Raw genomic sequence first — 26,937 nt, forward strand, 5'->3', positions numbered from 1 at the left:
AAAGTCCAAAACACGATGATTCGTTACGAGTTTAGTTATTTGTTTGGTAAAGAATATTAAACACATTTTGTTTTCATTGAATTAAGTGCTACATTATTTGATGTAAAACAGTTAAGCACATCCTCAAGAGCACTATTTATTATTATTAAAATCGTTTGTATTTCTTTTCACTTTGATAATAAGTGTTGTGTCATCAAGTCTGACTGTGTAATCTGTCGTGTAATTATTACCGCTACACTGATATTCTGGACCCTGCCTCTCCCGTCCCGTCCTTCTCATTCAAACTATTCTAATTTACAGACCACCTTTTAAGGTTTTTTTTTTTCATTTAGTTGAAATTATTATTAAAACTACTAAAAAAACTTTGTCTAGAAATTAAAAAAAAAAAACCAGGCTATGACTAGACATTATAATCATGTCTCAAGAATGTCAGTCATTAAAATAAGGTTAAGAAATAAAATAAAAAATAAAAAAGGACAAGAAATAGGAAAAAAAACAAAACTGTATTCCCCCTTAAATTGACTGTATTATAAAAAGAAACAAGCGTAATATACTTACATTAAAATTTATTTATTACATGGCGTACAAACGAAAACAATAACAGATTATATATTATCACGACTAAACTAAAATACGCTTTACATTATAATCATCTAATAATAATATTTTATTTATTTTTCTTGTAAGTGTCGTATTTAATAAATATATATGTCGGTACATGCATAGTATACAATATACAATATCAGCTGGTGGAATTAAATCAGAATGACCAAATATCTAGCTAGCTGCATCGTTTAGTTATATATAGGAATGCAATGACAAGATTCGTGACAATGAATCGCACCGAGTCTAGTACCGGCGCTCCGTCGATCGGTAACTTTATAAATAAATAACGCGACGTCGCGTCGTGGAATTTAGACGCGGTTTCATAGATTTTCTTGATATCATTCGATTCGATATATCGGTCCGGCCGTCGGCGTCGGACCGACGGTCGCGTCGGCCTCCGGGGAGCGGACGTCTCACGACGACAGCCAGCCGGCCGCGGCTCGGGATCAGCACCTGCAGCGACGCGGCCATTAACGATTATAACAAAACGTACATACAATAATTAATAAGTCATTCTGCAATCGCAGATCAGTAATGTACGGTCGCGCTCGTCGGGTACCTGGGCGGCGGCGGCGCGTAGTGGGCGTGCGGCGCGTGCGGCGCGAGCGGCGCGTGGGGCGCGAGCGGCGGGTGGGGCGCGTGGGGCGCGTGGGGCGCGTGGAGGGCGTGGGGCGCGTGGGGCGCGTGCGGCGCGTGGGGCGCGTGGTGCGCGTGGGGCGGCGCGCGCATGAGGTCGTGGTAGAGGTTGAGCGCGTCGACGAGGCCGGCGCTGAGCGCGGTGAGGCGCGCGTGGCGGCGGTCGGCGCGCTGCAGGCGGCGGTCGACGCGCGGGCCCATGGCCGTGACGCGCGCCTCCAGCCGCTCCAGCGCCGCGTCCCGCGCGCCGCGCGCCTCCGGGTCCGCCTCCAGCAGCAGCGCCAGCGCCGCGTCCATCGCCTCCTCCGACACGCACTCCTCGTCCGAGACCTCCGCCGCCCCCGCCACCGACCCCGACCCCGCACCCGCAGCCGCCGGCGGCGACGACGACGCCGCCTCCTCTGTCACACATTACATCCAACTATTACGACGACACGTTTCAAAAACGACTACAAATAAATACAAACATCACACTCGGTTCGATTCTATTGCTTCGATAAAATATTCCAGTAAGATTTAATACGAGTACACTTCCTCGGCGATATGAAATGATTCATAGTTCAATGTAGAAAACAATTCAAGAAACAAAACGTTGATTATCAATTATGTAAAACTGAAATATATTAAAAAAAAAACAAAAGCAATAATACCGGCACGTGGTTCCGTTAAATCAGACGTAACAAAATTTGCTGGGAACAATCCTTCGCCACGCTCGTTGTAACCTTTCCACCAGTTTGGATCGCTCGAATCGGTCACATGAACTGTGAATAAAAGAAAACCATAGTCATTTGACATATATATATATATATGCACATATTAGTTTCAATATTATTTATATTTTTAAAAGAGACAAATTATATTATCTCTGGCGCACACTGCTGGTGTCATACGGTTATATATTAAACTGTGGACTACGATTGAAAAGTGATGTGTGTCTGAGAACCGATAATTAGGAAGATAATAAATACACGATTTAAAAATATTATAGAAATGTATAAGATATATTTCAGTATAAATTAGTTTTTAGTTAATTTTTAAGGTATATTATTTTATTTTTGGTACCCGTTATCATTAAGCGAGCCGTCTACTATTAATGTTGTCGGGGGTGGCGGGCTCACCTATCTCTCCGGCCAGGAACGTGAGCTCGTTGTCCTCGGCGGCCTCGAAGTCGTACAGCGCGCGCACCTCGCGGGCCGCGGCCGCCTCCACGCGCGGGTACAGCGCGCCCCCCGCGCCCCCCGCACCCCCAGCACCTCCAGCACCACCCGCACCACCCGCACCACCCGCACCACCCGCACCACCCGCGCCCGCCTCCCGCAGCGACAGCGCGATGGCGCGCGCCAGCTCGTCCTGCTCGCGCTGCGCGGCGGCGGGGGCGGCGGCGGGGGCGGGGGCGGCGGCGGCGGCGGCGGCGGCGGACGGCGCCTCGCCCGCCTCGGCTCGCAGCTTGGCGTGCAGCGAGGGGATGAGGTCTAGCTGGGGGTCGGCGCGGAAGTCCCCCTCGGCCCACTTGCGCAGCAGCGCGCGCAGACGCTGTGCGACGGCGGGCTGCGCGCGCGCCACGAGCCGCCGGAACTCTGTCTCGAAGTCGCGCGAGGCGACCTCGAGGTGGAAGGTGCGGCCGCAGTTGGCGACGCAGGCGTCGAGGAGCGTGGCGGCGAGCACCTGCACGTGCGGGTCGGGGTGCGCGAGGCGGCGCAGCACGGCGCGGAGACAGTCCTTGGCGCTGGCGGCGGTGGCGCCGGCGCGGTCGCAGATCTCCAGGATCAGGCCCCACTCCTCGCTCGTGCTGTTCTCGCTGGTCGCCCGCTCTGCGCCCGACGCATATCGAGGTACGCGTGTACGTTATTGTGGTATACGATTATAAAGTTACGTGCCCGAATATCAGAAATTTGGCTATAAACTGCTAATATTACAGAAAAGTAATATACTTAACTCTACAAATTATTATAAAAAAAAAATCTGAGACATCATAATTACACCTGTGTATCGCTTCCCTTAATATAACATAAATCGACAAAGACTACTCCACATACAATGTAATTTGCAATCTTTACTAGAAAAAAATATACAAAATTATATATGTAAGATATTTATAATTTACTACGTTTTAAGAACATCTACACACATACTATACAAAGAGGTATATCATCAATACTAGTATCCATTTGAAAAAAATTTACTATTAATATTAATTCGAATGCTAAAAAATTTTAATATAAAAAAGCCTAAGAGCCCATCAAATGCTAAATATATCATATTACCAACTCATATTAGTTACCATCCCTGAGATTTGCAACACTCAGGGACAGTAACGGCATTAAGAACATTAAGTCATCATGTGATCGTCGCTAATACCCTCTCCCGCTCCCGCTGATACCCCTCATGTATTCTGTGAAACTGAGATGTCAAACCTCAATAGCCTGCAATTTTACTGCCATATTTTACACCTTCAACGGAATAACAATATACATAGTTGCTACAAAAGCAGACACCAAATATAATATAAAACAAAAGATTTTGTTCACAGCATACAATATACACAAACCTCTCAGTTGGACAGTATACAAGTACATTGTAACATTAGGTTATTGATAGAATTTTGAGGTAAATAGTCTAGTAATAGTGTGGGCATACAAGAACAACATGTTACACTTTATCACCTCTAGTAGTGAAGGTTTTAAAAATAATCCTTAATAATTTATAATATATATCAGCAGATGTCAGGCACCATATTAATCATACTGTATACACAGATTTACAGATTAAACAGCAAAATTACAGTAGTACGTGATTCATTAATAATCATTTATGCAATGTGAGTAAAATTGGAAACAGAAGAAAATATCTGGGCAAGTAATGTACTTACTTAGTTAATGTACTTATTAAAAAAAAATTCATGTGCACAAGTCTTAATGGCTAAATATTTGTGTGATATACAATACTAGTACTTAATATGTACATTTCTAGTTGATGACATAGGCGTCGATCTAGAAACATTTCTTTGTGAAGCACTTTTGTTGATAAACATCTTGTTTTCAAGTGACTCATCGACAGCTTCAAAAGGGTGCGATAGAACAGCAGATATTAGCGTATGAGCCTAATGTCTGCTGAATATCTGGTACTCAATTTTGTAATATTTAACTATGTGCAAGTTAATTTCCTATAAATTTAATTTGATTATTGATAGTGTGTTAGAAAACAAATACTTACCGACATCTTGGTCAAACGGTGAAGAATTACTAAACAAACCCATAATAAAGGTTTATTTATCTCTCATTTAAACGGAATCTTGGATAAACGATTATTGAAGATAAAATGTAAATTTGAAACCAATTACAATTGTTAGACAATATGATATGAGAAAAACAAAGAAGAATTTTGGTTGTCAAAAATACTTGAGTCGGCAGTCGATGACAGTTTTTTTATTTATTATGTTTTACGACTTTGGATTCATATCCTTTTGAGTCAAGCTTATTTGAGAATATTAGTTTTTAAGCTTTACACGACGTCTCCACAGCATATTTTTAACATTTACGTACGTATACTAGTATATTCAATACTGTCGATGTTTATACAACACAGAAATACATTTTTAAGGTTATCGTATATACAGTATTTTAAAAAAAAGTGATTAGTTCATCTTTCCGATATCATAGCTATAGATGTATCTGCCGCTGGCCCGCCACCGTTTAAATACATTTCAATCAGTCGTACAATACTAACATTGTTACCATTCGAAGGTCATTTGTTTATAATATGCCTACACTTGTAATATTTCTTTCAACACTCGATACCATCGATTCATTAGTACATCTCCAGATAACATAGATTTAAGTCTAGTGTAAAGTCATTTCCAATAAAGACTCCGCGTTTAGCGCTCGTGTTTTTAATAAACAATGTCTAATCAACTATGTACTACATACTATCCAATAAAGTTACTAATGTACAACAAATAGTACAATTCTTCTACTTGTACATTATCTACATACTACAATCATTACATAGTATAAAACAAAGTCGCTGTCGCTGTCTGTCCATTCCTATGTATGCTTAAATCTTTAAAACTACGCAACGGACTTTGAGGCGGTTTTTTTTAATAGATAGAGTGACTCAATAGTAAGGTTTATATGTATACAACATGTACACCCGGGCGAAGCCGGGGCGAGTAGCTAGTAAACAATAAATTAAGTAGCAACACCTCATCAAATCATATACATATAACACTACGGTGGTGAAATTACAATCATCGCGCTACAATAAAAAAACCAGTTGCTCTTTATTTAGTGAAATACATATACATACATTTTTTTAATTAATATATACATGTAGTATATATTAAATAAAAAAATGTATTATTTGCTACAACAGTCAATTATAAAGAGGTACTTATACTTTATTAAATCTGTGTTAATGCGGTTTAAACAAACACCAACACATAATGAATAGGTATTAATTTCTGATAGTGCCATAACTCTATTTAAAAATTCACAATAAGCTGGCAATATAGATAATGTCAAATTTGTCTTCAAGATAAAAAAAAAACAGATATATAGTTAATTTCACTAAATAGACATAGCATCTTTAGTGAAATTTTACGAGTTTCATCAATAATTCAAGACATGAAATGAACTAAGAAATTTAAAAATATGAGAAAAGTTATGGGCACAGTCTCTTTTACTTTTCCTAAAGAATAAACAGAACAACGATAAAAAGACATCATATTATCTATCTATCGTGTGAGGCACCATTAATTAAAAATGGTAATGTCATTACACATTGTCAATTCATGTTTCCAGTAACCAAATGACACGGCAGAGGCCATAGCCTAAATAATCTTTATGACATTGACAAGTAGATTGATTGATGGATGGACTGAACTGACGTAGCGAGAGTTGGGGGTTGGTGCGTTGCGTGTGGTGTTATTCTCTAACAAATGAGAGAAATGTAATTGTGAATATTGTAAGTCTTGGAGGTTTATCCCGGATTTGGTTGGGACTGGGATGATACCACAAGTAGTGTAGGTGAGTGTTAATGCATCTAAAAGGACCCTTTAAACCTACACCCTTGTCACAAGTCACGGGCACTATTTAGGGTTTCTCTCCTTGTTCATATTTCCTACATTTGAGTATGGTATAATTGATTTCTTCATCATCATTGAAGTGAGGACATTTTGTGTACAATTTTTAGACTTTAGAGGTGAATGTGAGGTCAGATCAGTTAGCCCATTGTGATGAAATCACTTGGTTTCCAGGGGATCTGCGTTGAAGTTGACCTGAGATGGTACAGTGCTAGTAATGGGGAGTCCTAGTCCCTAATATTAAAAACCTCCTTCTAACAACCGTGTATATGTTCTGTATCTCTGAGAATAGGATGTACCCTATTTTACATAGCCATAAGTATATTTAATATTTTAAGAAATTTAATAAGTTTGATGCATATATATATATTCATCTAATACTTACATGAATATATATACTGTATATGAATATACACAACCCTAATTTTTCACCCTCTACCATAAACCTCTATTTAATTTAATAGTGATTGTTATGTACTAATGTGGGTACTTTGTAAATATCCATTGTCACTATTGTGTCGAGTACTGGAGTATTTGTACTACATGGTGTGATAATATTTGCATCGAAATTTGCAGCTTCCTGTGATAATACTATGTCAAAACTACTATGGCTTGTTCAAATGTTAATTGCCTTTGTTGAAACAGTTTCTTCAGAATATCTTTATCTAATATTCTACACACAATTACAACCTATACTTAATTTATGTAATTGATCAATATAAGTTTTTATCATTTCACCTTTCTCTTGATTTCTTGTGTGAAATTTATATGATTCTACAATTTCATTAGGTTTTGGATGGAAGTGATTATTCAAAATGGCCACAATAAAAGAGAAAGTCACATCACTTGTTTTACTTGGAGATATCAAAGAAATTATTAAATCATATAGTTCAGGGCCACAGACCACCAATCAATTCGCTTTTCTCTTTGTATCTTCTTCAATTTCACTGGCTTTGTAGCAAAAACCTAGCCTTTCTATATAATTTTGCCAACGCCCATGTGCTATATCAAACTCGTTAAATTGTATGCCCATTATTGTTATTTATGTAATTAGTTAGACAATAATAACTTTATCTCTCTCGTCACTACTAGCATTAGCATGTTAATTTATATGACAAAACAAAATTTGCGGGTCAGCCACTGGGTATTATATGAAAGAGTATGATAATTGTTCGTAACCTGTGAGTAAATATGATGCCTTTTCAAGAATATTAATTGTTCTGATATACTATTATTATTATTACTTTATCTACATAGTTCTCTCGTAAAGAAAATTAAATATATATTTCCAGGTATCTGGTATGACAACATCACCAAATCAACCATCAAAATGTGAATCATGAAGGGTCCACATTATCAAATGCACCTACATACCTGGATATCTAAGAAACATAACACTGTTAAAGATGGGCTATGGAAAGAGTTATGAAATCAGCAAATTGAGAAGTAATACTATGAAGGTGAAATGTTGATGTAAGTATTATATGTAAAAATTGAAATGTTTTCAGTAGGACTGTTTGTTTAAAAACACTCGTGTAACATACACACAGTGTGTATGTTACACGAGTGTCTTTAAACAGTTTGTCAATACATGACACCATCATGTATTGAAGATAGAAATGGGTGTGTAGGAATTATGATCTGGTGGCTTGTCATAAATATTGAGGAAGATTTTGATTGTATACATATTTTGTTTGTATACAATATTGAACCACTTTAGAGTCCAGTCCAATCCATCCAGTGTCTTTCTAGGACTGCAGTACTGTTTCTAATTCACTGAATGAAAGTGGTTGAGAAACAATCTGATCTTTTTTTGAATACACTGTTTATTGATTGTATGTGTATTTGCTTATCAGGAGGGGACAGTGAAGCATACTTATCAATAAAGGATGGTTTCAATACATTATTTTTTGGACATTTACATACACAGGTATGTATTAAATTTTTTTAATATAACTCTATTACCAGGTGTTTTTTTTTTGTGTATGATAATGGAATGGTGCACCCACCTGCGCTAACGGTTTACGCTGGCGGGGCACCAGTGGAGGATGATAAGATGAGCATGAAGTCAGGTCAGTTAGCCCATCGTGACAAATTCACCAAGAATTCATCATGATGGTTTCCAGGGAGAACCATGTGGAGGTCGACCTAACATGGTACATTGCTAGCAATAGGAGTTACTAGTTCCCATTGCTAACAATCCCCTTCCCCCCTATTACCAGGTGTTCTCTACAGTACAAGATTCACAGATTTTTATCCAACTTTAATTTTTTCACTTATCCCTATTTTTTTATTATTAGTAATGGGATTGCGCTTGGTCTTACCTCATCTGATGGTAAATGATGGCAAGACCTAGGATGTAGCTATTTTAATCTTCTTTTTTATAATAAGTACAGTTTTATATTGTGGGATTATTTTTGTGATAAATTAATGCTAGTTTACTATTCTTAACCATTATTTACACCATCATCATATCATAGTATACTGGTGTATTCAATATATTTGATTATGATCTCTTTAGTTTTGGAAAACATTTTAAATTTAGTATTGCATTATTTTTTCTATAGTATCAATTAATAATTTGAAATTAACAAATAAAATGTAAATAAATGTTATTAAATATTTTTTCAGATTCAGAATAATACATAATCCGATCGGTTTTAGAATAAATATACTATGTGCTGTGGTAAATCAATAGGATTTACCATCCTTTCCTTAGAAGTATGGAAATCACTAATTGGATAGTTGTGGACTCCATTCATAATGTATTTTATTGCACAAGATCGATGAGTAGCTGTACAAACAGTAGTCGGAGAACATGTGTTTAATATGCATAAGTCAAATTCATCACATAAATTGAAAATTTCTGTGCATACCAATAGTGTTCAGTTTTTATATTGAATTGATGTTTTAAGATATTGTAATAAATTATTTCAACACTTTTAAGACTTTTATTAAAATGTTCCTAACAACGGAGGGTGTCAGTGCCCTGCTCATATTCCCTAAGGAGATCAGTGCTCTAATGAGTCTATTTAATAAATAATGGCTTTTAATTACTTTGTCAATCAGTTTTTTATATTCGTTTTGTTTATCTGGTAATGGGATGAATTGGGAATATTCAGTAAATAATTTATATATTAGACTCGGTTATTATTATAGTTACTGGTACATGGTTTTATGTGAAACAATTTTTGTAAGAAAAAACTTAATTTCAAATTTTCAGTACAAATAGGCAATTTTTTAATCCTTATCTGTGGCAATACCTAAAACATATATAGTCGTATTTTTAATTAGACGAAGTCAACTGACATTTACTGTGTTGTCAGTATTTGATGAAATATAAATAGTAGTGTTGTGACAAAGTGAATAATTGAAAAAACTCCTGAGTTAATGGAATTGCCTCGATTGTCTAGTCTAGTGAATAGTTAGTGTGCCGAACTGCATATATCGGGTACGGGGTTCGAATTTTAGCCGTGCTTTATACATATTAACGAGTTTTCAACGACTATGTTCCTACAGTATCTACCTCTACTGAATACCGAGTATTTTAAATATGAAGAAAAAAATTGCGAGGAAACTTTTAAAACTGTCCTATTTACAATACATCATGTAGTTGAAACTATAGATGTATAAAATACAACATAATATAGGTAGGTAATAAAAATAAAAAACTTCGCTTATTACAAAATTTGTTTTTATTCATCATAAGATAAAAAAATCATTGTCGCTTTCAGTGACATTAATTATAAATCTGTCTGAAAAATTGACAATAATTTATCTTTGAAACAGTGTTTCGGTCCACGTTTCTCCGGAGACTTAAACTGTTCATTTTCTTTGTATCCTTTTAATACATTGTAGACTGAGGTCACACCAATTCCCAAAACGTCAGCTGTTTTCGAAATACATTCTTTTTTTTCGAGAGCCTCAATAGGTAATAGTGAAGCAGCTTTCTCCTCAAATACGTGTTTGTAGACGTTTTGTCACATAAGTTTTTCGGTAACGCTTAAAGCAGTCCGTGGTCTCTTCTTTCTTGGAGACAAGCTTTGGCTTGACGTGTTTGGTTGAGGATCCATTTTGTTTGTATGAAACAATATAACACATATACAATATACCCAACAATTACCTCAAACACAACATAAAGAAAAACTTAACAAAAACAATAACTAAACAGCGTGAGCGCAAAAATAAAAACATTCGTGCTCTCAGACCAGAGATTAGAAGCCGAATTACGAACAAAATCGCTCGCGACGTTGATCGGTGTTGGCACTAGTAGCGCGCGCTTTGTAATAAGCCGTCAAAAAAACTGATTGTAGGTACATACCACTAGTAACTTATATCAGTGCACATTTATAAAATTTTATTGTAAAATAGAAATAATATTCTTTTGTAGTTTAAAATGATTAACTATTCACACTCATTGTTCATTCATCTGACCGATAACTAAACGCATCACTATTACTTTAAATATGGCAACATTATTTTACAAAGTGACATTAGCTACTGTCAGTTAGCTTCGTCTAATTAAAAATACGACTATAGATATATAGATAGATAGATTAGAATCACTCTTATCTATAAAAAAAAAAAGCCGTTACAAAATCCGTTGCGTAGTTTTAAAGATTTAAGTATACATAGGGACAGACAGAGCGATTATTACTATGTTATAGACTAATGTAATATTATAATCTAAGTCGACGGTAGGTCGGGGTCGTCGTACGGTTCGGTGTGGTCGGTGTGGTCGGCGGAGTCGGTGTGGTCGGCGGAGTCGGTGTGGTCGGCGGAGTCGGTGTGGTCGGCGGAGTCCGTGTGGTCGGCGGAGTCCGTGTGGTCGGCGGAGTCTGTGTGGTCGGTGGAGTCGGTGTGGTAAGTGGGCGCGGCGAGCGCGGGCGCCAGCGAGTGAGGGTGCGCGCGGAGGTACTCCGCCGCCTGCGACGCCGCCGGGCGACGCTCCGCCGCGCGCCGCCAGCACCACGACAGCACGCCGCGCCTGAAACACACACACACCGCTGTAGCGCTGCAGCCGCGCCTGACACACACACACACACCGCTGTAGCGCTGCAGCCGCGCCTGACACACACACACACACCGCTGTAGCGCTGCAGCCGCGCCTGACACACACACACACACACACACACCGCAGCCGCGCCCCGCCACAGGCGTGGCCGCGCGGTCATCGCGCGCGGCCCGTTCTCTCACACACACACACACACACACACACACACACACACGCGCTGCAGCCGCGCCTGACACACACACACACACACACCGCTGTAGCGCTGCAGCCGCGCTGCAGCCGCGCCTGACACACACACACACACCGCTGTAGCGCTGCAGCCGCGCCTGACACACACACACACACCGCTGTAGCGCTGCAGCCGCGCCTGACACACACACACACACACCGCTGTAGCGCTGCAGCCGCGCCTGACACACACACACACACACCGTCCGGTGGAATCGGCGGTCTTCCTCCTGCGATGACATAGCGCAGTACTCGCAGCGGCGACCACGTCCCGTAGGGCCGTTCGCCCAGCGTCACCAGTTCTAACATCAGTACGACACACACACACACACACCGCTGTCGCGCGGGCCATTCCGAAGTCCGCCAGTTTCAGAGACCGCCTGGCGTCGACCAAACAGTTGGCGGCGCGCACGTCGCGGTGCACCACACACACACACACACACACGCGGAATTTGCTCGTCGACGTGTTCGACGAGGTGACGGCGTTCGCGTAGGTATCCCTGTAGGTCGCCGAAAAATACATGTTCCATGAGTGCCCGTGGCACACACACACACACACGCTTCGCCTAGAAACTCTGTCTCTTCGGCCGGCGCAGCGTCGTCGCGTAATGACTTGACAGACACACACACACACACCGAGATCTTGACGAAATTCCAAAGCGGTCCGGTCTACGAGATGGTCGGCGAGTTTGGCCGCGGCACGTTCACCTGGCGCTAGTAGCCCACACACACACACCGTGCTACATAAATACAAGTTAAGGTTAGTGCGATAATGATCGCTGCTGCAATCCAAAATGAATCATTACACTTTTGTAGAAAGTTGTGTTTCATATTTTTGGTTAGACAGGACCATCGGATGGTGTATACCACATTATTAACGGTTACCGACTCACGTTTTCGAGGAAGCGTCCGGTGGAATCGGCGGTCTTCCTCCTGCGATGACATAGCGCAGTACTCATATTGTTCATAACGTACTCTGTGCGCAGAGCTGTTTTGTAAAAATGGCGAACCAGCGCAATTTAGCATTTTATTTATTTAAATATTTAAATACAGTACAAATTGGCGACGGGTAATAATTCACGTGTGTTCGCCCAGTATTGTTAATGTCACCAGTTCTAACATCATGTTCGGCGGTACGCCGAGCGCCTCAGGAATGGAGCATATTCAAAAGTCGATTTATTCGTACTGCACCGCAAATGATATTAATGAAGAGAATGATAAAAGTGGAGAGCATTATTATTAACGGCTTTGGTGGAAGACACATACCGCGTAGCGCGGGATATCATTTTTCCTACGCCATTAGAAAGTTAAGATCATTTTTCAGTACATTTGCAGAACTCAATTTTATCCTGAATGGGCAGCACGAGTGCGCCATAAAACCACTTTGAGAGATCGTTTTGTACTGGGATTGGAAAACGCAAGAGAGAAAGAGAATCCAGAATCCATTGGCTAACGTCGACAGGCGGTGTGCCCGGATCGCATTGCAAGCGTCGCGACAGAAGAGAGCGCGGGCGGCGCGGCGTCGTTCTCGACGGTCGCGCGCGGCGGCATTCCGAAGTCCGCCATGTGGTCTGTGAAGTGTGTTTAAAAAGTTCATACAAAAGAAAAGTGTCGTTATGCTGAGTTCATATGTCCGCCTGGCGTCGACCAAACATGGTTGGCGTATAGAGTGCGCGCACGTCGCAGGTGGTGCACCAGCGAGATAGATAGCGGCACGTCTCGTCGAGTTGTGTTTTAAAAGTAAATATAACCTTAAGTCGTGTAATGTGGTGTTGAATTGCTATAATGGAAGTAAAATATCGCCGTTGGGATACGTATCTCTGCCGATCACTTTTGAAGGTGTACTAAGTTGATTAAATTATTTATTATTGCTACTGACGGAAATCAACCAACATTGTTAGGTCGGGATTTTATAAGCATATTTAATTTAAAGTTGTGTAGTCAATTACACAATTGTAACTATTTAGAAAAAGATGTTGATATATTTTTGATGAGAGCGTACGGTGATTAATATTAAAATAAAACGACGTGTGCCGCTTCCTCATTAAAACAAAAAGTAGAAAACGAGTTGCAACGATTGTCTCATTCGATCGTTCCTGTGTTTCGACGAGGTGACGAACAAAGCATTACTGATGGAAAACTATCCATTGCCACGCATTGAAGATTTATTTGTAGGTATTTGTGTAGGGCCTATAATCCTGTAGGAATTAGATGCCGAAATTTGTATATAACGTGTTCCATGGCAGATATAGAGGGTACATGTATATTTTTAACAGGATGTACTAAGGAACAACATCTCGAAAGGTTGGAACAGGTTTTAGGAAGGAAGCAGGCCCGGTTGAAAAAATGTGCACTTAGGTTTTCGTATAGATCGTAATGGTTTACATAAAGCTGAAAGTAAGGTCAACTATTTTAAATTTTCGTGACTCAAATCATTTTTAAGCGTCGCTAGTGTGTTGAGTTCCTTACATGCATTATTAAAAAATGACACAAAATGGAATTGGGGAGAGGACCAGAATTCTGCTTTTAATAAAATAAAATTAGAATTGTCATCGGATCGGGTATTAGCTCATTTCGTCCAGAGTACGAGACCATAGACAGCGGACGCTCTGTCTCTTCGGCCGGCAATTAAAAAATTCCATCGCTTTTAGCGTACGCCTTTATTATCAATCGCGTAATAGACTGACTTTATTTTTTGATACATCAAGGGCGATAATAATGTAGCAGATTTTTTATCGCGTAGTGTAAGTTCCGTAGGTTTGCTCGACAGTGAAGATGATTTTGATATTGATCGTGCTTATATAAACTTTATTGACGATTCTATTTTCGCGAATCGATATCTTCCGAATCGTCTTATTATATTAATACGGGTTGGCCTCCTAAGATGTCGGACATGGATGTTAAACCATACTTTATGTGTCGTTTTGAATTATCGTTTGAAAATAAGTGTATTTTGACGAAATTCCATATTAAAGCGGTTCACCGGTGTAGTTCGAACGAAAACTGACGAGATGGTGGCTAATATTGACAGACACATTGAAGAGAAAATAGGTTCGTGCAGCCGCGTAGTTCACCACGTTCGCACCGTGGTCATTTCCGACGCTGGAAACGTATTAGACCGCGCTATACCTTTATAATCGCGATCTTTAATTTTTCTTATTCTAAGACGTCGTGCTACATAAATACTTGTTCTAGTCAGTTCAAAGATTTTTGTGACTTGAATGGTATAAAACATATTACGATATCACCATGATCTGAAAATAGCGTAAAAACAATAAAAAGGGCAGTACGGAATATATTAAAAGAAAATACGCATGTAAGAGATATTGTAAAAAAATTAAACAATTTTTTGTTCAATTATCGCAATTCAACACACTGTACCACCGGATTTTCACCTGCTAAATTATTATTCATTGACACGTGTTTTGTAGAAAATACTCCAGTAGTGTCGTTAGCATCCACAGCTCAAAATAATGTTTTTGTTTGATCTCACAGAGTAAGCAGTATGGGGGACATCGCAGAACAGATTTTTCCATCGGATGGTGTGTATGGTATGAAATATATTTGGAAATTGGGAACTGTACAACGAAAAATCGGTTCTAGGATGTATGTTATTTTTGTGCATGATTTAAATTGTTATGTAAGAAAACATGTGGATCAGTTATTGTCATACAAAGGGCCAATTTCACGTCAAAGTTCAGACGAGGTTAGTTTATATGGAGTCGCTAGTACAGAAGGAACAAACAATGGAAACGAGGAGACAGTTCCAGAGACAGGTAGTTGATAATAACAGATCCAAATATCTGCAATCCACAGTCATCAAAACCGTCACATATCACACATCTATCGCAAGCATCACATGTTGAATCATTCATACCAGAAGAGAGTTCAAAAGTAGCCAATGAAGGAATCATGGGAACAATCACCATAGATATAGACCCAGGAGAAGGAATATCTGGTCTATCAGATTCAACAACTATAACGAAAATAGCGGAGGATACTCGAGCTGATGATATGTTAGTTACAGAAGCAGTGCCCAATGTTATAAATAGAGGCCGTAATCCAATAAGATCCACGAGAAACAAAAAAGTTAATTATAAGTATTAGTTTTAAAATGTAATTTGTTGTAAAAAAAAAACATTTTGTATAATTTTTAAAATAATTGGGGGAGGGATTGTAGTATAGATAGTCTTTGGCATAATTAATATTGTTCATAACGTACTCTGTGCAGTTGACAGAGCCTGTTTTGTAAAAATGGCGGGAACGGCCTAATTAAATGTGAAGCGCAATTTAGCATTTTATTTATTTAAATATTTAAATACAGTACAAAAATAATATTATTATTACACTTTTATGCTATTTTGAGATTGTTTCATTCCATTTAATGACTTACCTAACTAACCTCAACTATTATGTACTTTTTAATTTTGTAATCTTGTGGTTAAATAAACCATTATTATAATTATATATATACAGCATTTCCAGCTGCGTGTTTGTGGTTTCTTGTTATAATTGATCTCCACTTTTAGACGTACAAAAATTTTATACTGACCACTCGATAATCATAGTTATAAAAAATATAAGCGGTGCAGTTTACATTAGACAATAAACAGTAACTTAATAAAAACATTGACGAATGTAAGTACATACCGAGTAGTGTTGCGGGCGTGCAGATCGTACTGATAAAGGGGGTACTTTTGAATGAAATCATTAAAACTGTTCAGCAGTAGTATGAACGCGTCGGCGAGAGGCGCGGCGAGCCTCGGCCAGGGCCTGTTCGTCCACAGGGCGTCGAGGGCGCGACGCATCTCCTCGTCGGTGCCACTGATTTTTGGATTCAAAATCCCACCGCGCCAAGAGAACGATACCGTGTAATGGCTCAGCCGTCCGTAACAGTTTCGCTCTCTCTCCGTCGGCGGTCGAACTCCGTACCACTCTCGCATTATCCAAACGTGTCCGGAATTCGGCGTCATATCCCTCTCGAACGCCTCGCATAAAACGACCATCGCTTTCTTGGCGTCGGCATTCAAGAAAACGATACGGGCGTCGGCTTCGCGCAAGGCGTCTAGCGAGCGTCCGACGGTGTCGTCCGTCAGGGGGATATTATGGATCAGTAGATCGTCACTCGCCATTAGGTCGTGGAGGAAAGCGTCGGCGAGGCGCGAGGCCTCCGAGAGCACGGCCAGCCGGCTCCAGCGGCAGGCGGCGAGCAGGCGGCGCAGCGCAGACACCACGCGGCGCGGCGCGGCGGCGGCGCTGCGGGGCCGGCGGGAGGCGGGCGCGGGGGGCGCGGGGGGCGAGGGGGGCGCCTCGTACCAGAGCAGCGCGACGTCCGCGTCGGAGGCGAGCCGCGCGGCGGCGGCCGCCCCGTCGCCCGCAGACACCACGCCCAGTGTGCGGGCCCATTTCGAGCTCAATTTCAGCTGCTGGAGTATCCGCATCGCATCGTATTGGTCCTCGCATGTTATTTCGTATTTCCAAACTTCTAGATGAAATCGTCTCATGCGGCGTTCCATTATTGTTGTAATCGTAGTAACGGCGTCATCGTACTCTTCTTTTTCTAAATCGTTCTTACATAGAAATACCACCGCTCTGTATGCGGGCGTGGAGTCTTCGCGGAACCAAGATTCGAATCTGTCGCCGTTCGCGTGGGCCCAGGCGCAGGCGGCCTCGGTTATATTTGAATAGCGCGCCTCCAGCTCCAGCACCTGTCGGAGATCACTGTCGAGTGGAGAGTACCGCCGCATCACATTATACAAGGGAGGCGCGATTCGTTGCAGCGCAGTCGTGGCTAGCCGGAAAGAGCAGACGGAGTCCGAGGCCGGCGTCGTAGGGGCTACTGTTCGTATGGCGCGCACGCCGGACACGCCTCGCCATATGTCGTAGTCTAGGAACAAGAACGAGGAATTTCCTTGTAGTAAGTGGAACAGTTGTTTGCGTGGTTCTGCATCAGAACTCAGGAGGACAACGGTGTTCCGTGATCCGCCACGGGCGGCTTCTTTCACTGCACTGCTGTTCCACTCGAGTGGAGTGTACATGTCTACAGAGTTATCATTACAGCTGAAACATACAAAAAATATAATGAATATAAATGAAATTGCTACTATTATATATGTTTGTATCTAAAAGTGATAAATACAAAAAAAAATCTTATTGCCGAACTGACATAGTACCATATCCTACCTAACTATTAACTTTGTTTTATATGTATTTAAAAAAACTGTTTATTGTGATATGATGATATTAGATATTTTATCATATAAATTTGATATTTATCGTTTCAGTACTTAGACTCAAGGACGATAGAAAAAGCAATCTGGTGCTTAGCTCGGTGTAGAATTACTAGGAGCTTTTTGATTTTTTATTGTATATCATATATTACATACCTATATTTAGTGACTACGTAGATGTACCTAGACACCTTGAGTCTAGGACACAAACTGTATCTGCTTGTTGTATGTCACCTTCTAACATGTTTAGTTTTTTTTTCATGGATGTTAGTGGAATGGTGCACCCGCCTGCGCTAACGGTTTACGCTGGCGGGGCACCAGTGGAGGATGATAACATGAGAATGAGGTCAGGTCAGTTTGCCCATAGTGATTAAATAAACAGGAATTAACCACGATGGTTTCGAGGGGGAACCGCGTGGAGGTCGACCTGACATGGTACATTGCTAGCAATGGGGACATTAAATCTAGCAATCGCCTTCCCCCCTCACATGTTATGTTATAAATATATCGTGTGGCGGTCGGTGGCCGGCGGTGGTCACTGGTGGTGATCACTTGTGTACTCACTAATGAGGAGGGCGCGTGCTCGGGTGTGGACGGTGCTCGTAGTTGGCGTGGTACATGTGTAGTCTCAGCGTGGTGGGTGCCGCGCCTGCGCCCACTATACGCATCCTTCGCCCGCCGTTCATATTCCGCCAGAACTCATCACTGTCGCATCCGGTCGTAAAGGATGGTGCCAAAGCCAGCCTGGGAATTTATCTCCATCAATAAGATTATAACCGCCTACAGAATTTTAATTTAACCATTGATGTAAGTGTTCACAATCGTAGTTACAAGTCAAACATACAAGACCCAGGTAAATAATTGGATTTTTGTTACAAGAATCCATAACGAATTATAAAATTACAACATGGAGTAAAGCGAACCGTTACTATAACGTTTACAATCATTCTGCTAAACATTTGTGTTGTTTTGTAGTACATGTACATACATACTACAACTGGTCTATTACCAATTGGTAGATCATCAGTGTGTACATGTAAGTGTCTTTGGGAGAGGTAAGTAGTAGTGTCGTACGTGTTCCGGCCGCGGGTGAGGTCGGCGGCGGAGTGCGCGCGCCGCAGCCGCAGCCCGGAGTAGCGCAGGCCGCGGGCGGCGGCGGCCAGCAGCAGCGCGGCGGCGGCGCGCCCGCCCGCCCCCGACCACCACACGGACACCTCCCGCGGCCGCCCGCGGACCACCACGCGCCTCACCGGCCGCTCCGCGTCCCTCCCTCCACGCAACGCAACAATAATAACATATTACGGTACTTCACTGGAGCGCTATCCAGTCTCAAGCTAAGCGATTTTTTTATGGGTACTAGACGACTGAAATAAATACATATACTTGTTCTGTAAATTAAAACTGAAAATACGCATAAAACATCCATACCGGTACAAACAACCATACACATGAATTCGAATGTTTGTACCGTGCGCGGAATCTAACCCGCGACTATCTGAATTCAGAATCGTCTCAATTGTGACAGTCGTGGTATCAATACTATACCGCTAGACCCCGAGGCCGGCGAGTAAAACAACATTTGCAATTAGTAATTATAACACCCATCCAATACATCATTAAGCATAGGAATAATATTAGTAATTTACTGCGGGTTCAAATTACTATCAAACCAAATCAAAATATATTGGAGATATAATAGTTAGCCCGTTGTAGCGTGGTGTACACCTGATAGCACCCAGTCGTCGTCACCGGAGTGTCGAAATAAACGAATACGAAGCTGCAGTCTGAGCTAATACCTAAATATTATTATACCGTACAGTAAAGACCTTTTGGAAAATAATTCTCTTACCGTGGTTCAGTTTAATGTCGAGACGTTGGCAGTAGTCGGTGGCGGCGGTGGCGGCGGTGGCGACGGTCACGGCGATCGCCACCAGCAACAGAAGGCGGCACATATCATCACCACACATCACGTATTCTCACTTATCTCCACGTGTGGTTTTAATATACAATTTTGTTACTTCGTAACACACTTCTTTATAATGTTAAGTTAATAATAATAATGTTAAGTTTATAATAATATATTTATATTAACTGATGTCAGTATTCTTTTGATGTAGGTATGTCGGCCCGCTCATACTCCATCCACCTCACTATCGCTACGGGAACCTTCAACTAACAATTACGCCGCGCCGTATCCTGGACTGTTATTATTTAATTATAGATAGGAATTCTGTTTTCCTCATTGTATTTATGATATTTTAATAGTTCACCATGTTTACTTGTAACCAGGTGACAACCTTACAATAATGGATTGGGTTTGGGGTCCTCAGAGGATAGGGGTAAGGTTGGTGGGGGGTGACGTAACCATGTTCATATGTAATATATGCGATGATTACCGCTTACAATCACTTAGTTACATGTAAATAAACAAACAAACACACCCCTCACCTCACCTCACCTCACACAGAGTGTAGTTTAAGACTGCTTGCTTCGTAGTAAATATCTGAAATTATCAAATCATCAGAGTAAAACAAACATTCGTAACCGAACCGATTTATTAGTGAACTATATTATTGGTTTTAATATACGTATATATATATTTATATATTAATTGTTTTATTATAAGTATTACAATTATGCTAACGAAATTGCTATTCCCTGTGTTTAAAATGGAATCTGTTGGTCGCTGTATACTCTGGGGATGGTGGCATAGATTCTAACGCTGGTGACAGGGTAAGCGGGTTCACTTCCAGGTAGGCTGCGATGTCGGCCGCCGTGGGCCGCTGTCCGGGCACACGTCGCCAGCACGAGAGGAGCACTCCGCGCCTGTAACGTGCACCGCACTGGAGTTACAGTCTACCAGCGACACAATTATTAATTCTATCCTCTCTTATACGTTTAAATTGAAACCAACAAAATTTCTTCCTTCTAATAATAATTTGATAGCATTTGTTGTTATACAACTGGATGCAACTGCAAGTGACGACTGGTCCTGGTGAATTTGTCACGATGGGCTAACTGACCTGACCTCGTGTTCATCTTATCATCCTCCACTGGTGCCCCGCCGACGTAAATCGTTTGTGTAAAAATCTCCTTGGCTGGACATTAAAGAGTCCCTAAAATGAATTAATTATAACAGAATAGACTGTACTTACGTCTTTAAGGAGGCGTCGCATGGCAGCGATGGCCTCCCTCCTGCAATGACGTAGCGCAGTACGCGCAGAGGAGACCAGGCGCCGTACGGCCGCTCACCCAGTGTCACCAACTCGAGCATTAGCACGCCGAGTGCCCATACATCGGTCGCAGCGGAGAAAACTCCCCGGTCAAGGCTCTCTGGTGCCATCCACAGCACGGGGAAGAAGCCTCGACGTCGACATGTATATTCAGCAATCCCATCACTACATGTCGTCTCTCGGGCCATTCCGAAGTCTGCCAGCTTCAATGATCGCCGAGCGTCTATAAGGCAATTGGAAGCGCGCACGTCGCGGTGTACCAGCCGTCTCTGCGATAAGTAGGCGAGCGCTGAAGAAGCTTCACGGGCTAGTTGCGTAAGAGCAAGAGGGGACACGTGTGTCGCTTCTTTGGGAATTTCCTCATGTACGTGCTCGATGAGATGGCGGCGCTCACGTAAGTATCCCAGTAAATCTCCGAAAAACGCATGTTCCATAAGTACTAAAGGTGGCCCGTTCGTAGCGCATACGCCGATGAGTCGTACCACATTTTCATGTCGAAGAGAGGCGAGAGTACATGCTTCGCGTAAAAATTCGGTTTCTTCAGCTGGTGCCGAGTTTTCATGTAGCGACTTCGCAGCGACCACGACAGTTGGCCGATTTGGGACACGAAGAATCGCAAATCGCACCCTTCCAAATCGCCCAAAGCCAAGATCTTGGCGAAACTCTAAGGCTGTGCGATCAACGAGATGCTCCGCGAGTGCAAATATATTTTCTCGAGCCCCTATTGCATGTGGAATACTTTCTTTAAGTAATTTTACTCTTAATCTTCTTGCAGAGTACAATGCTAGCATTCCAAATATGATCGTAATTATAGCTGTGGTCCACGCAGTATCATGACAATGTGGCATAAATTTTTCTCTATTAGAACTCGTAGTCAGACAATGTTTAGTTCCATCAGAAATCATGTATTTGGAACCCAAGCGACATGTCATATGTCCATTTTCTTGACCGTCGGTAATTTGCCACTCGACTATTGGGCGACGTAACGCTCCTTGCCACTCGTCAACAAAAATAATCGGATTAACGTACGCATACTTCTGTGAATGTAGTTCTTGCGTAATTCCATAAACCCCATTCTTGAGGCTAGTCCATAATAAACTGAAAGTTAAGAAATGTTACTAAGTTAATACTATACCTTAGGTATAACCAACTGTTTTTTACTAGATGCATATGAATATAAATACGGTATATACACCATAATCATTTTTTTTACAATTTTTGTCAGTCTGTCCGTCTGTCTGTTTATTCCGGCTAATCTCTGAAATGTCTAGACCGATTTTGACGGGAGTTTTATTGGCAGGTAGCTGATGTAGTAAGGAATCACTTAGGCTACTTTTATTTTGGAAAAATAAAGTTAAATTCCACGCTAATTTTACGAAATCGCGGGGACATCTAGTTATAAATATATATCACAAAATATACTGCAAATATTTCCGTTACAAATTAAGTAATTTCACCGTAAACTAATATATAGAAAGTAATATTAATTTATTACTTAGTAGTGCCGTCTCCGTGGAGATCTTGAACATTTCGATCGCATCCTTCAATGAAAGTATAAAAACTATTTAGCAGCAGTATTAATCCATCAGCCAAAGGTGTCGCTAGCTGTGGCCACACGTTTCCATCCCCCCACAATTCATTCAATGCTTGGCGCATCTCCTCATTGCTGTTGTTGAAGAAATTTGTACCTCCACGCCACCAGAATGATATTGTAATGTGATTGATCGCTTTATATTGGTTAGATAAATCGACACATGTGTAATTGGTCGCCCGCCACTCCCGTAATAGCCATATATATCCAGTTTCTTGTGTCATGTCAAGACTCATTGCTGCACATAAGATCAATGTTGCAATTTTTGCATCTGTGTTTACAAAAAATATTCGAGCATTATATTTCTGCATAGTTTGTAAAAGATCTCTAATTTCAGAAAAAGAAATATTTGTTTTCAGTGTAACATTACGCACTGCTAAAACGTTATTCTCAAGAAGTGTGTCTACATAATCTGAAGCGAGACGTGTGTCATCAGAAAGTATAGCAAGACGTTTTAAATTACATGCGAGAAGGAGTCGCTCAATGGCGATTATTAAGTCCATGAGATGTCCGCCTATGATTCGAGTACTGTCTCCTGGGCTAACTTCTAAATTTGGGGTATCATACAAGACTAGAGCAGTATCTATTTCCGCAGAAAGGTATGTTGCTCCTTTGGCCCCGGCACCGGTCGCTAAAGCGCCGACCATTTCTGTCCATATATATTGCTCTCGGTATTTAGATAATCTTTCTTTTAGGTCGTATTCACATGTGCAATCAACATCTTCTACGAACTCGAGCTTTATTTCTATTTTATTAAATTTGCCACTTGTTGCATTAACGACTCGCTTTGCAACTTCTATGTATTGTTGAATGTCTTCATCGTCTTTGCACAAGAATATCGTTATCCAATAATTGGGTTTAAATGTTCGTGCTTTCTCAAGCCAAGACTCAAATCTTATATTATTTTGAATGGCCCAGTAGCAGGCGGCTTCCGTAATATTGAAATCGGTATAATTAGCCTCTATCTCGAGGACTGTTCGCAGCTCGCTAACTGTGGGCGCGAAGTGAAGAACGGTCTCGTATAGCTGCGGTGCAACTTGGTTCAGTACCTTAGCGTTTGCGAGGCGGAGAGTGCAAACCGGGTCAAACAATGGTATGAGGGGTGGTTCAATGATGTGAATTCCATTCATTCCAGTCCATATATCATAATCTAAAAACAGAAATGACGTATCACTCTCACGTAATAGTTTTAATAACGACTGACGTGATTCTGCATCTGATCGTAAAGATTTAATCGTTAGATGCGATGCGGTTTCGATTAGCTGTTGAGCGCCTGCGACCAACTCCTCTGGTGTAAATACGATGGCACGTTTCTGTGACCTGAAAATTCATATGCTTTGGAGAAATGAATCGTCATGCTCATTAATCGTATTATTTTTAAATTCTTTGTTATATTGTTTCTACATGAAACTTACGTATGATTTCCTGTGGTTTCAAAAGAACAGAGTTCAACCGCATTTATATTTTCAAAGAAAGTCCAGTGAAGTGCGTCTGTGCAAATTGGTAGTTTGCGGGCGCGTCGTGTGAGATACGAGTAGAGTCGCAGTGTGGCCGGCGCCGCCCCCGCGCCCACCGCGCTCAGTCGCGACGCACCCGCCTCGTCGCCGCAAACGTCAATCTCATGGCATTGTGGCAGCGATGGTACCAGTGCAATGCTGTGCAAATAAAGTGAAGTACAGTGAATGGACCATGCAGTTCGACACGCTGCTCAGTTGCGTGCATGACACGGCGTCGCCGATGGTAACAGTGCAACAATACGGAAACTAAACATTACAAATTATACACATATGTCAGAGAAAAGTTAGTGGTAATTTTATACAAAATGGATAATGTGCAAGTAGTATCTAAAAAGTAAAGATTGCACACGTCTTCTTTCAAAATATGAATGTTCTATTCCGTGGTTTTATATTCATACACACATCTACTACGAAAGTCAGACGATCGCCTGATTGAAACTATGAATGACTATGAATGAACGTCCAAATGACCGACCTCCATCTGCACCGCACTAAGAACTCTCCTAAGTGCAGACTTTAGGTAATAGGATCATCGATAGGTCAGTGTAGTGTTTAAATTCTATGAGATTTAATACGACTCACTCGTCGTACTCGTCGTTGTGGTCCTTGCAGTTGTGGGGCAGCTGGCGGATGAAATCGCAGGAGGAGGCGTGCGCGCGCCGCAGCCGCAGCCCGGAGTAGCGCAGGCCGTGGGCGGCGGCGGCCAGCAGCAGCGCGGCGGCGGCGCGCCCGCCCGCCCCCGACCACCACACGGACACCTCCCGCGGCCGCCCGTACACCGACACCCGCGCCGGGCCCGCGCACGCCGCCCCCGCACCCTCTGCTACGAAGCACACCACGCGTTTGTATAACCCTTCATTCTAATTCGTTTGTCTTGTATTGTCTCTATGTATATGTGTTTATATAATTCACTAGCTGTTTAGCGACTTCATCCGCGTGAAATTTAACTTTATTTATTCTAAAATAAAAGTAGCCTAAGTTACTCCTTATTACATCAGCTACCTGCCTAAAAAAGTTCCGTCAAAATCGGTCCATTTCAGAGATTAGGCGGAACAAACAGACAGACAGACAAAAATTGTAAAAATGGTTATTTTGGTGTATGTACCGTATTTATATTCATATATATGTAGTAAAAACCGGTTATTTCAATATTACAAACAGACACTCTAATTTCATTTATATTATGATTAGATAATAAGTATAAATGGCACAACTTACTGCTAGAGTAGAGCGCGTGTAGTGTATCACAGGGCCCGGCTCCACAGCGGGCGGCCGCCAGCGCGGCGAGCAGCGCACACAGAGCGAGCGAGGCCGCGCGGCGCGGCATGTATGCGCGGCGGGAACGAGTGCTCGCACAATGCGCTCCCCACATTTAACAATTGTTGTTTACGTTTATTTGGTCGACTCTATATGGAGCCGAGTCATAGAGGTAACAGATAACGGGGCGGCAGGGTAGAGAGTAGGTATGTAAGCGCACGCCGCGGCACCGCGCGGAGTAGTGTAACATATGAAATATCTTTATAGATTTACATTTAACCTGTCGAATTTATTACTATTGTATTTTTAAAATTTTACCAAAAATCAATTTGTTAAAGTCCTGTTATCTCAAAAAAACCGAACGAAGCGGGTAACCGTCAGTACTCGTACATTAATAAATTCAATATAACGATATTACAATTTGCTGGGTTATACCAGTTTAGACTTGCACTTGGCACTGCTCGTGTCTCTATTAGCTATTATAACAATGTGCAAACACCGTTACTTTGTTTGTTGTTATCATTTTCCTGTAAATTGGATATAATTTAATTACTAATTTATTATCGCTGCTGTTGGCTTGTCCAATCAAGCATTAATGTTTTGTTTATTCTTCTAATATAACTATATTCGTTAAGGTTATAAATAATAGAGTATGGTTACAGTTGTGTAGGTTAGTTGGGACATATTTCTCCATTTATTACATGCAGGTTTTTGGCATCCGTGCTTTCTCGGACAAGGATTCTCGAACAGGTATGAAATTGTATTTTTTTTAAGAATTTTAAAACAATAATGAATGTCAGTTATACATTATACAGGATGTAAGGGACAGATTGTGGAAAACTGAAACAGTCAATTCAGACAATTTTTCTGAACTGAAAACCAATGAAAATTTCTTTAAAGAAAGTTCAGTTTTATTTCATTTTGCATTGCATGTTAAGTAGAAACTGACGTTTTCCGCTTCTTAATTACGGTTATTACGAGTATTAGGATTATTATTTATTATTAGTTGAACAGGTTTTAACTCAAATATTTTTTTGGTAACTACTTTAACGTTAGTTACCATACCATACCGTACGTTAGTTACCATAAAATTGTTTAAACTTGATTAAATATATTTATAATGTCATAAATATGAGTACTAGGATGTTCAATAAAGCACACGTAATCAAAATAACAAATGTATTTCTTCGTTTTATTCTACTTAACATTAATATTTACATCGTTTAGCTAAAGTTCAGCGAGGCGGGCGGATACATGATTGATATTGTTATCGACTCCAACATCCATAAATAACTATATTACATACATATATAACACAATCTGTTGGTATAAACGCAATTTAACACTTAGCTTAAGTGGCAATTCACTTAATAGTTTAAGATCGACGATTTGAAAGAAAACTGAGACTCTTTGATATGTGATTCTTTTTTGACTGTTATCTAACTAAACATAATTATATTTATTTACATGACTTTTTGCTCACAGTACATAAAATAAATAATACATTTGACGGACATAACACCATACGGTTTTTTCTCTCAGTCT

At 41.1% G+C, this 26,937-nt stretch overlaps 2 protein-coding genes, 1 long non-coding RNA gene and 1 pseudogene across 4 annotated transcripts; 1 reads left to right on the plus strand and 3 right to left on the minus strand.

Moving 5' to 3' along the window:
* Positions 1-1,134: 1,134 nt before the first annotated feature.
* On the minus strand, positions 1,135-4,679 carry LOC131842849 (signal transducing adapter molecule 1). Its single transcript, XM_059191414.1, has 4 exons — positions 4,456-4,679; positions 2,361-3,053; positions 1,893-2,003; positions 1,135-1,643 (listed from the first exon to the last, which is right to left on the minus strand). The coding sequence occupies exons 1-4, from the start codon at positions 4,496-4,498 to the stop codon at positions 1,135-1,137; spliced, it is 1,356 nt and encodes a 451-aa protein (XP_059047397.1). The 5' UTR covers positions 4,499-4,679.
* A 1,439-nt stretch (positions 4,680-6,118) lies between these two features.
* Positions 6,119-9,255, plus strand: LOC131842846 (uncharacterized). Of its 2 annotated transcripts, none has more exons than XR_009357500.1 (4): positions 6,119-6,266; positions 7,615-7,795; positions 8,179-8,252; positions 8,954-9,255. It is a non-coding gene; the product is annotated as an uncharacterized LOC131842846 (long non-coding RNA). The 2 variants fall into 2 exon arrangements; XR_009357501.1 differs by having other exon boundaries at positions 9,105-9,255.
* A 1,753-nt stretch (positions 9,256-11,008) lies between these two features.
* Positions 11,009-18,563, minus strand: LOC131842850 (uncharacterized; annotated as a pseudogene).
* A 1,828-nt stretch (positions 18,564-20,391) lies between these two features.
* LOC131842851 (uncharacterized) lies at positions 20,392-24,994 on the minus strand. The gene is made up of 6 exons (XM_059191415.1): positions 24,988-24,994; positions 24,718-24,955; positions 24,034-24,273; positions 22,523-23,938; positions 20,950-22,125; positions 20,392-20,620 (listed from the first exon to the last, which is right to left on the minus strand). Exons 1-6 carry the CDS (start codon positions 24,992-24,994, stop codon positions 20,446-20,448), a joined length of 3,252 nt encoding a protein of 1,083 aa, XP_059047398.1. The 3' UTR covers positions 20,392-20,445.
* Positions 24,995-26,937: the final 1,943 nt, after the last annotated feature.

Source organism: Achroia grisella, unplaced genomic scaffold, assembly GCF_030625045.1.
Source record: "Achroia grisella isolate CSIRO2021 unplaced genomic scaffold, CSIRO_AGI_Agris_v1 utg25583, whole genome shotgun sequence".
In the NCBI taxonomy this organism is placed as follows: domain Eukaryota; kingdom Metazoa; phylum Arthropoda; class Insecta; order Lepidoptera; family Pyralidae; genus Achroia; species Achroia grisella.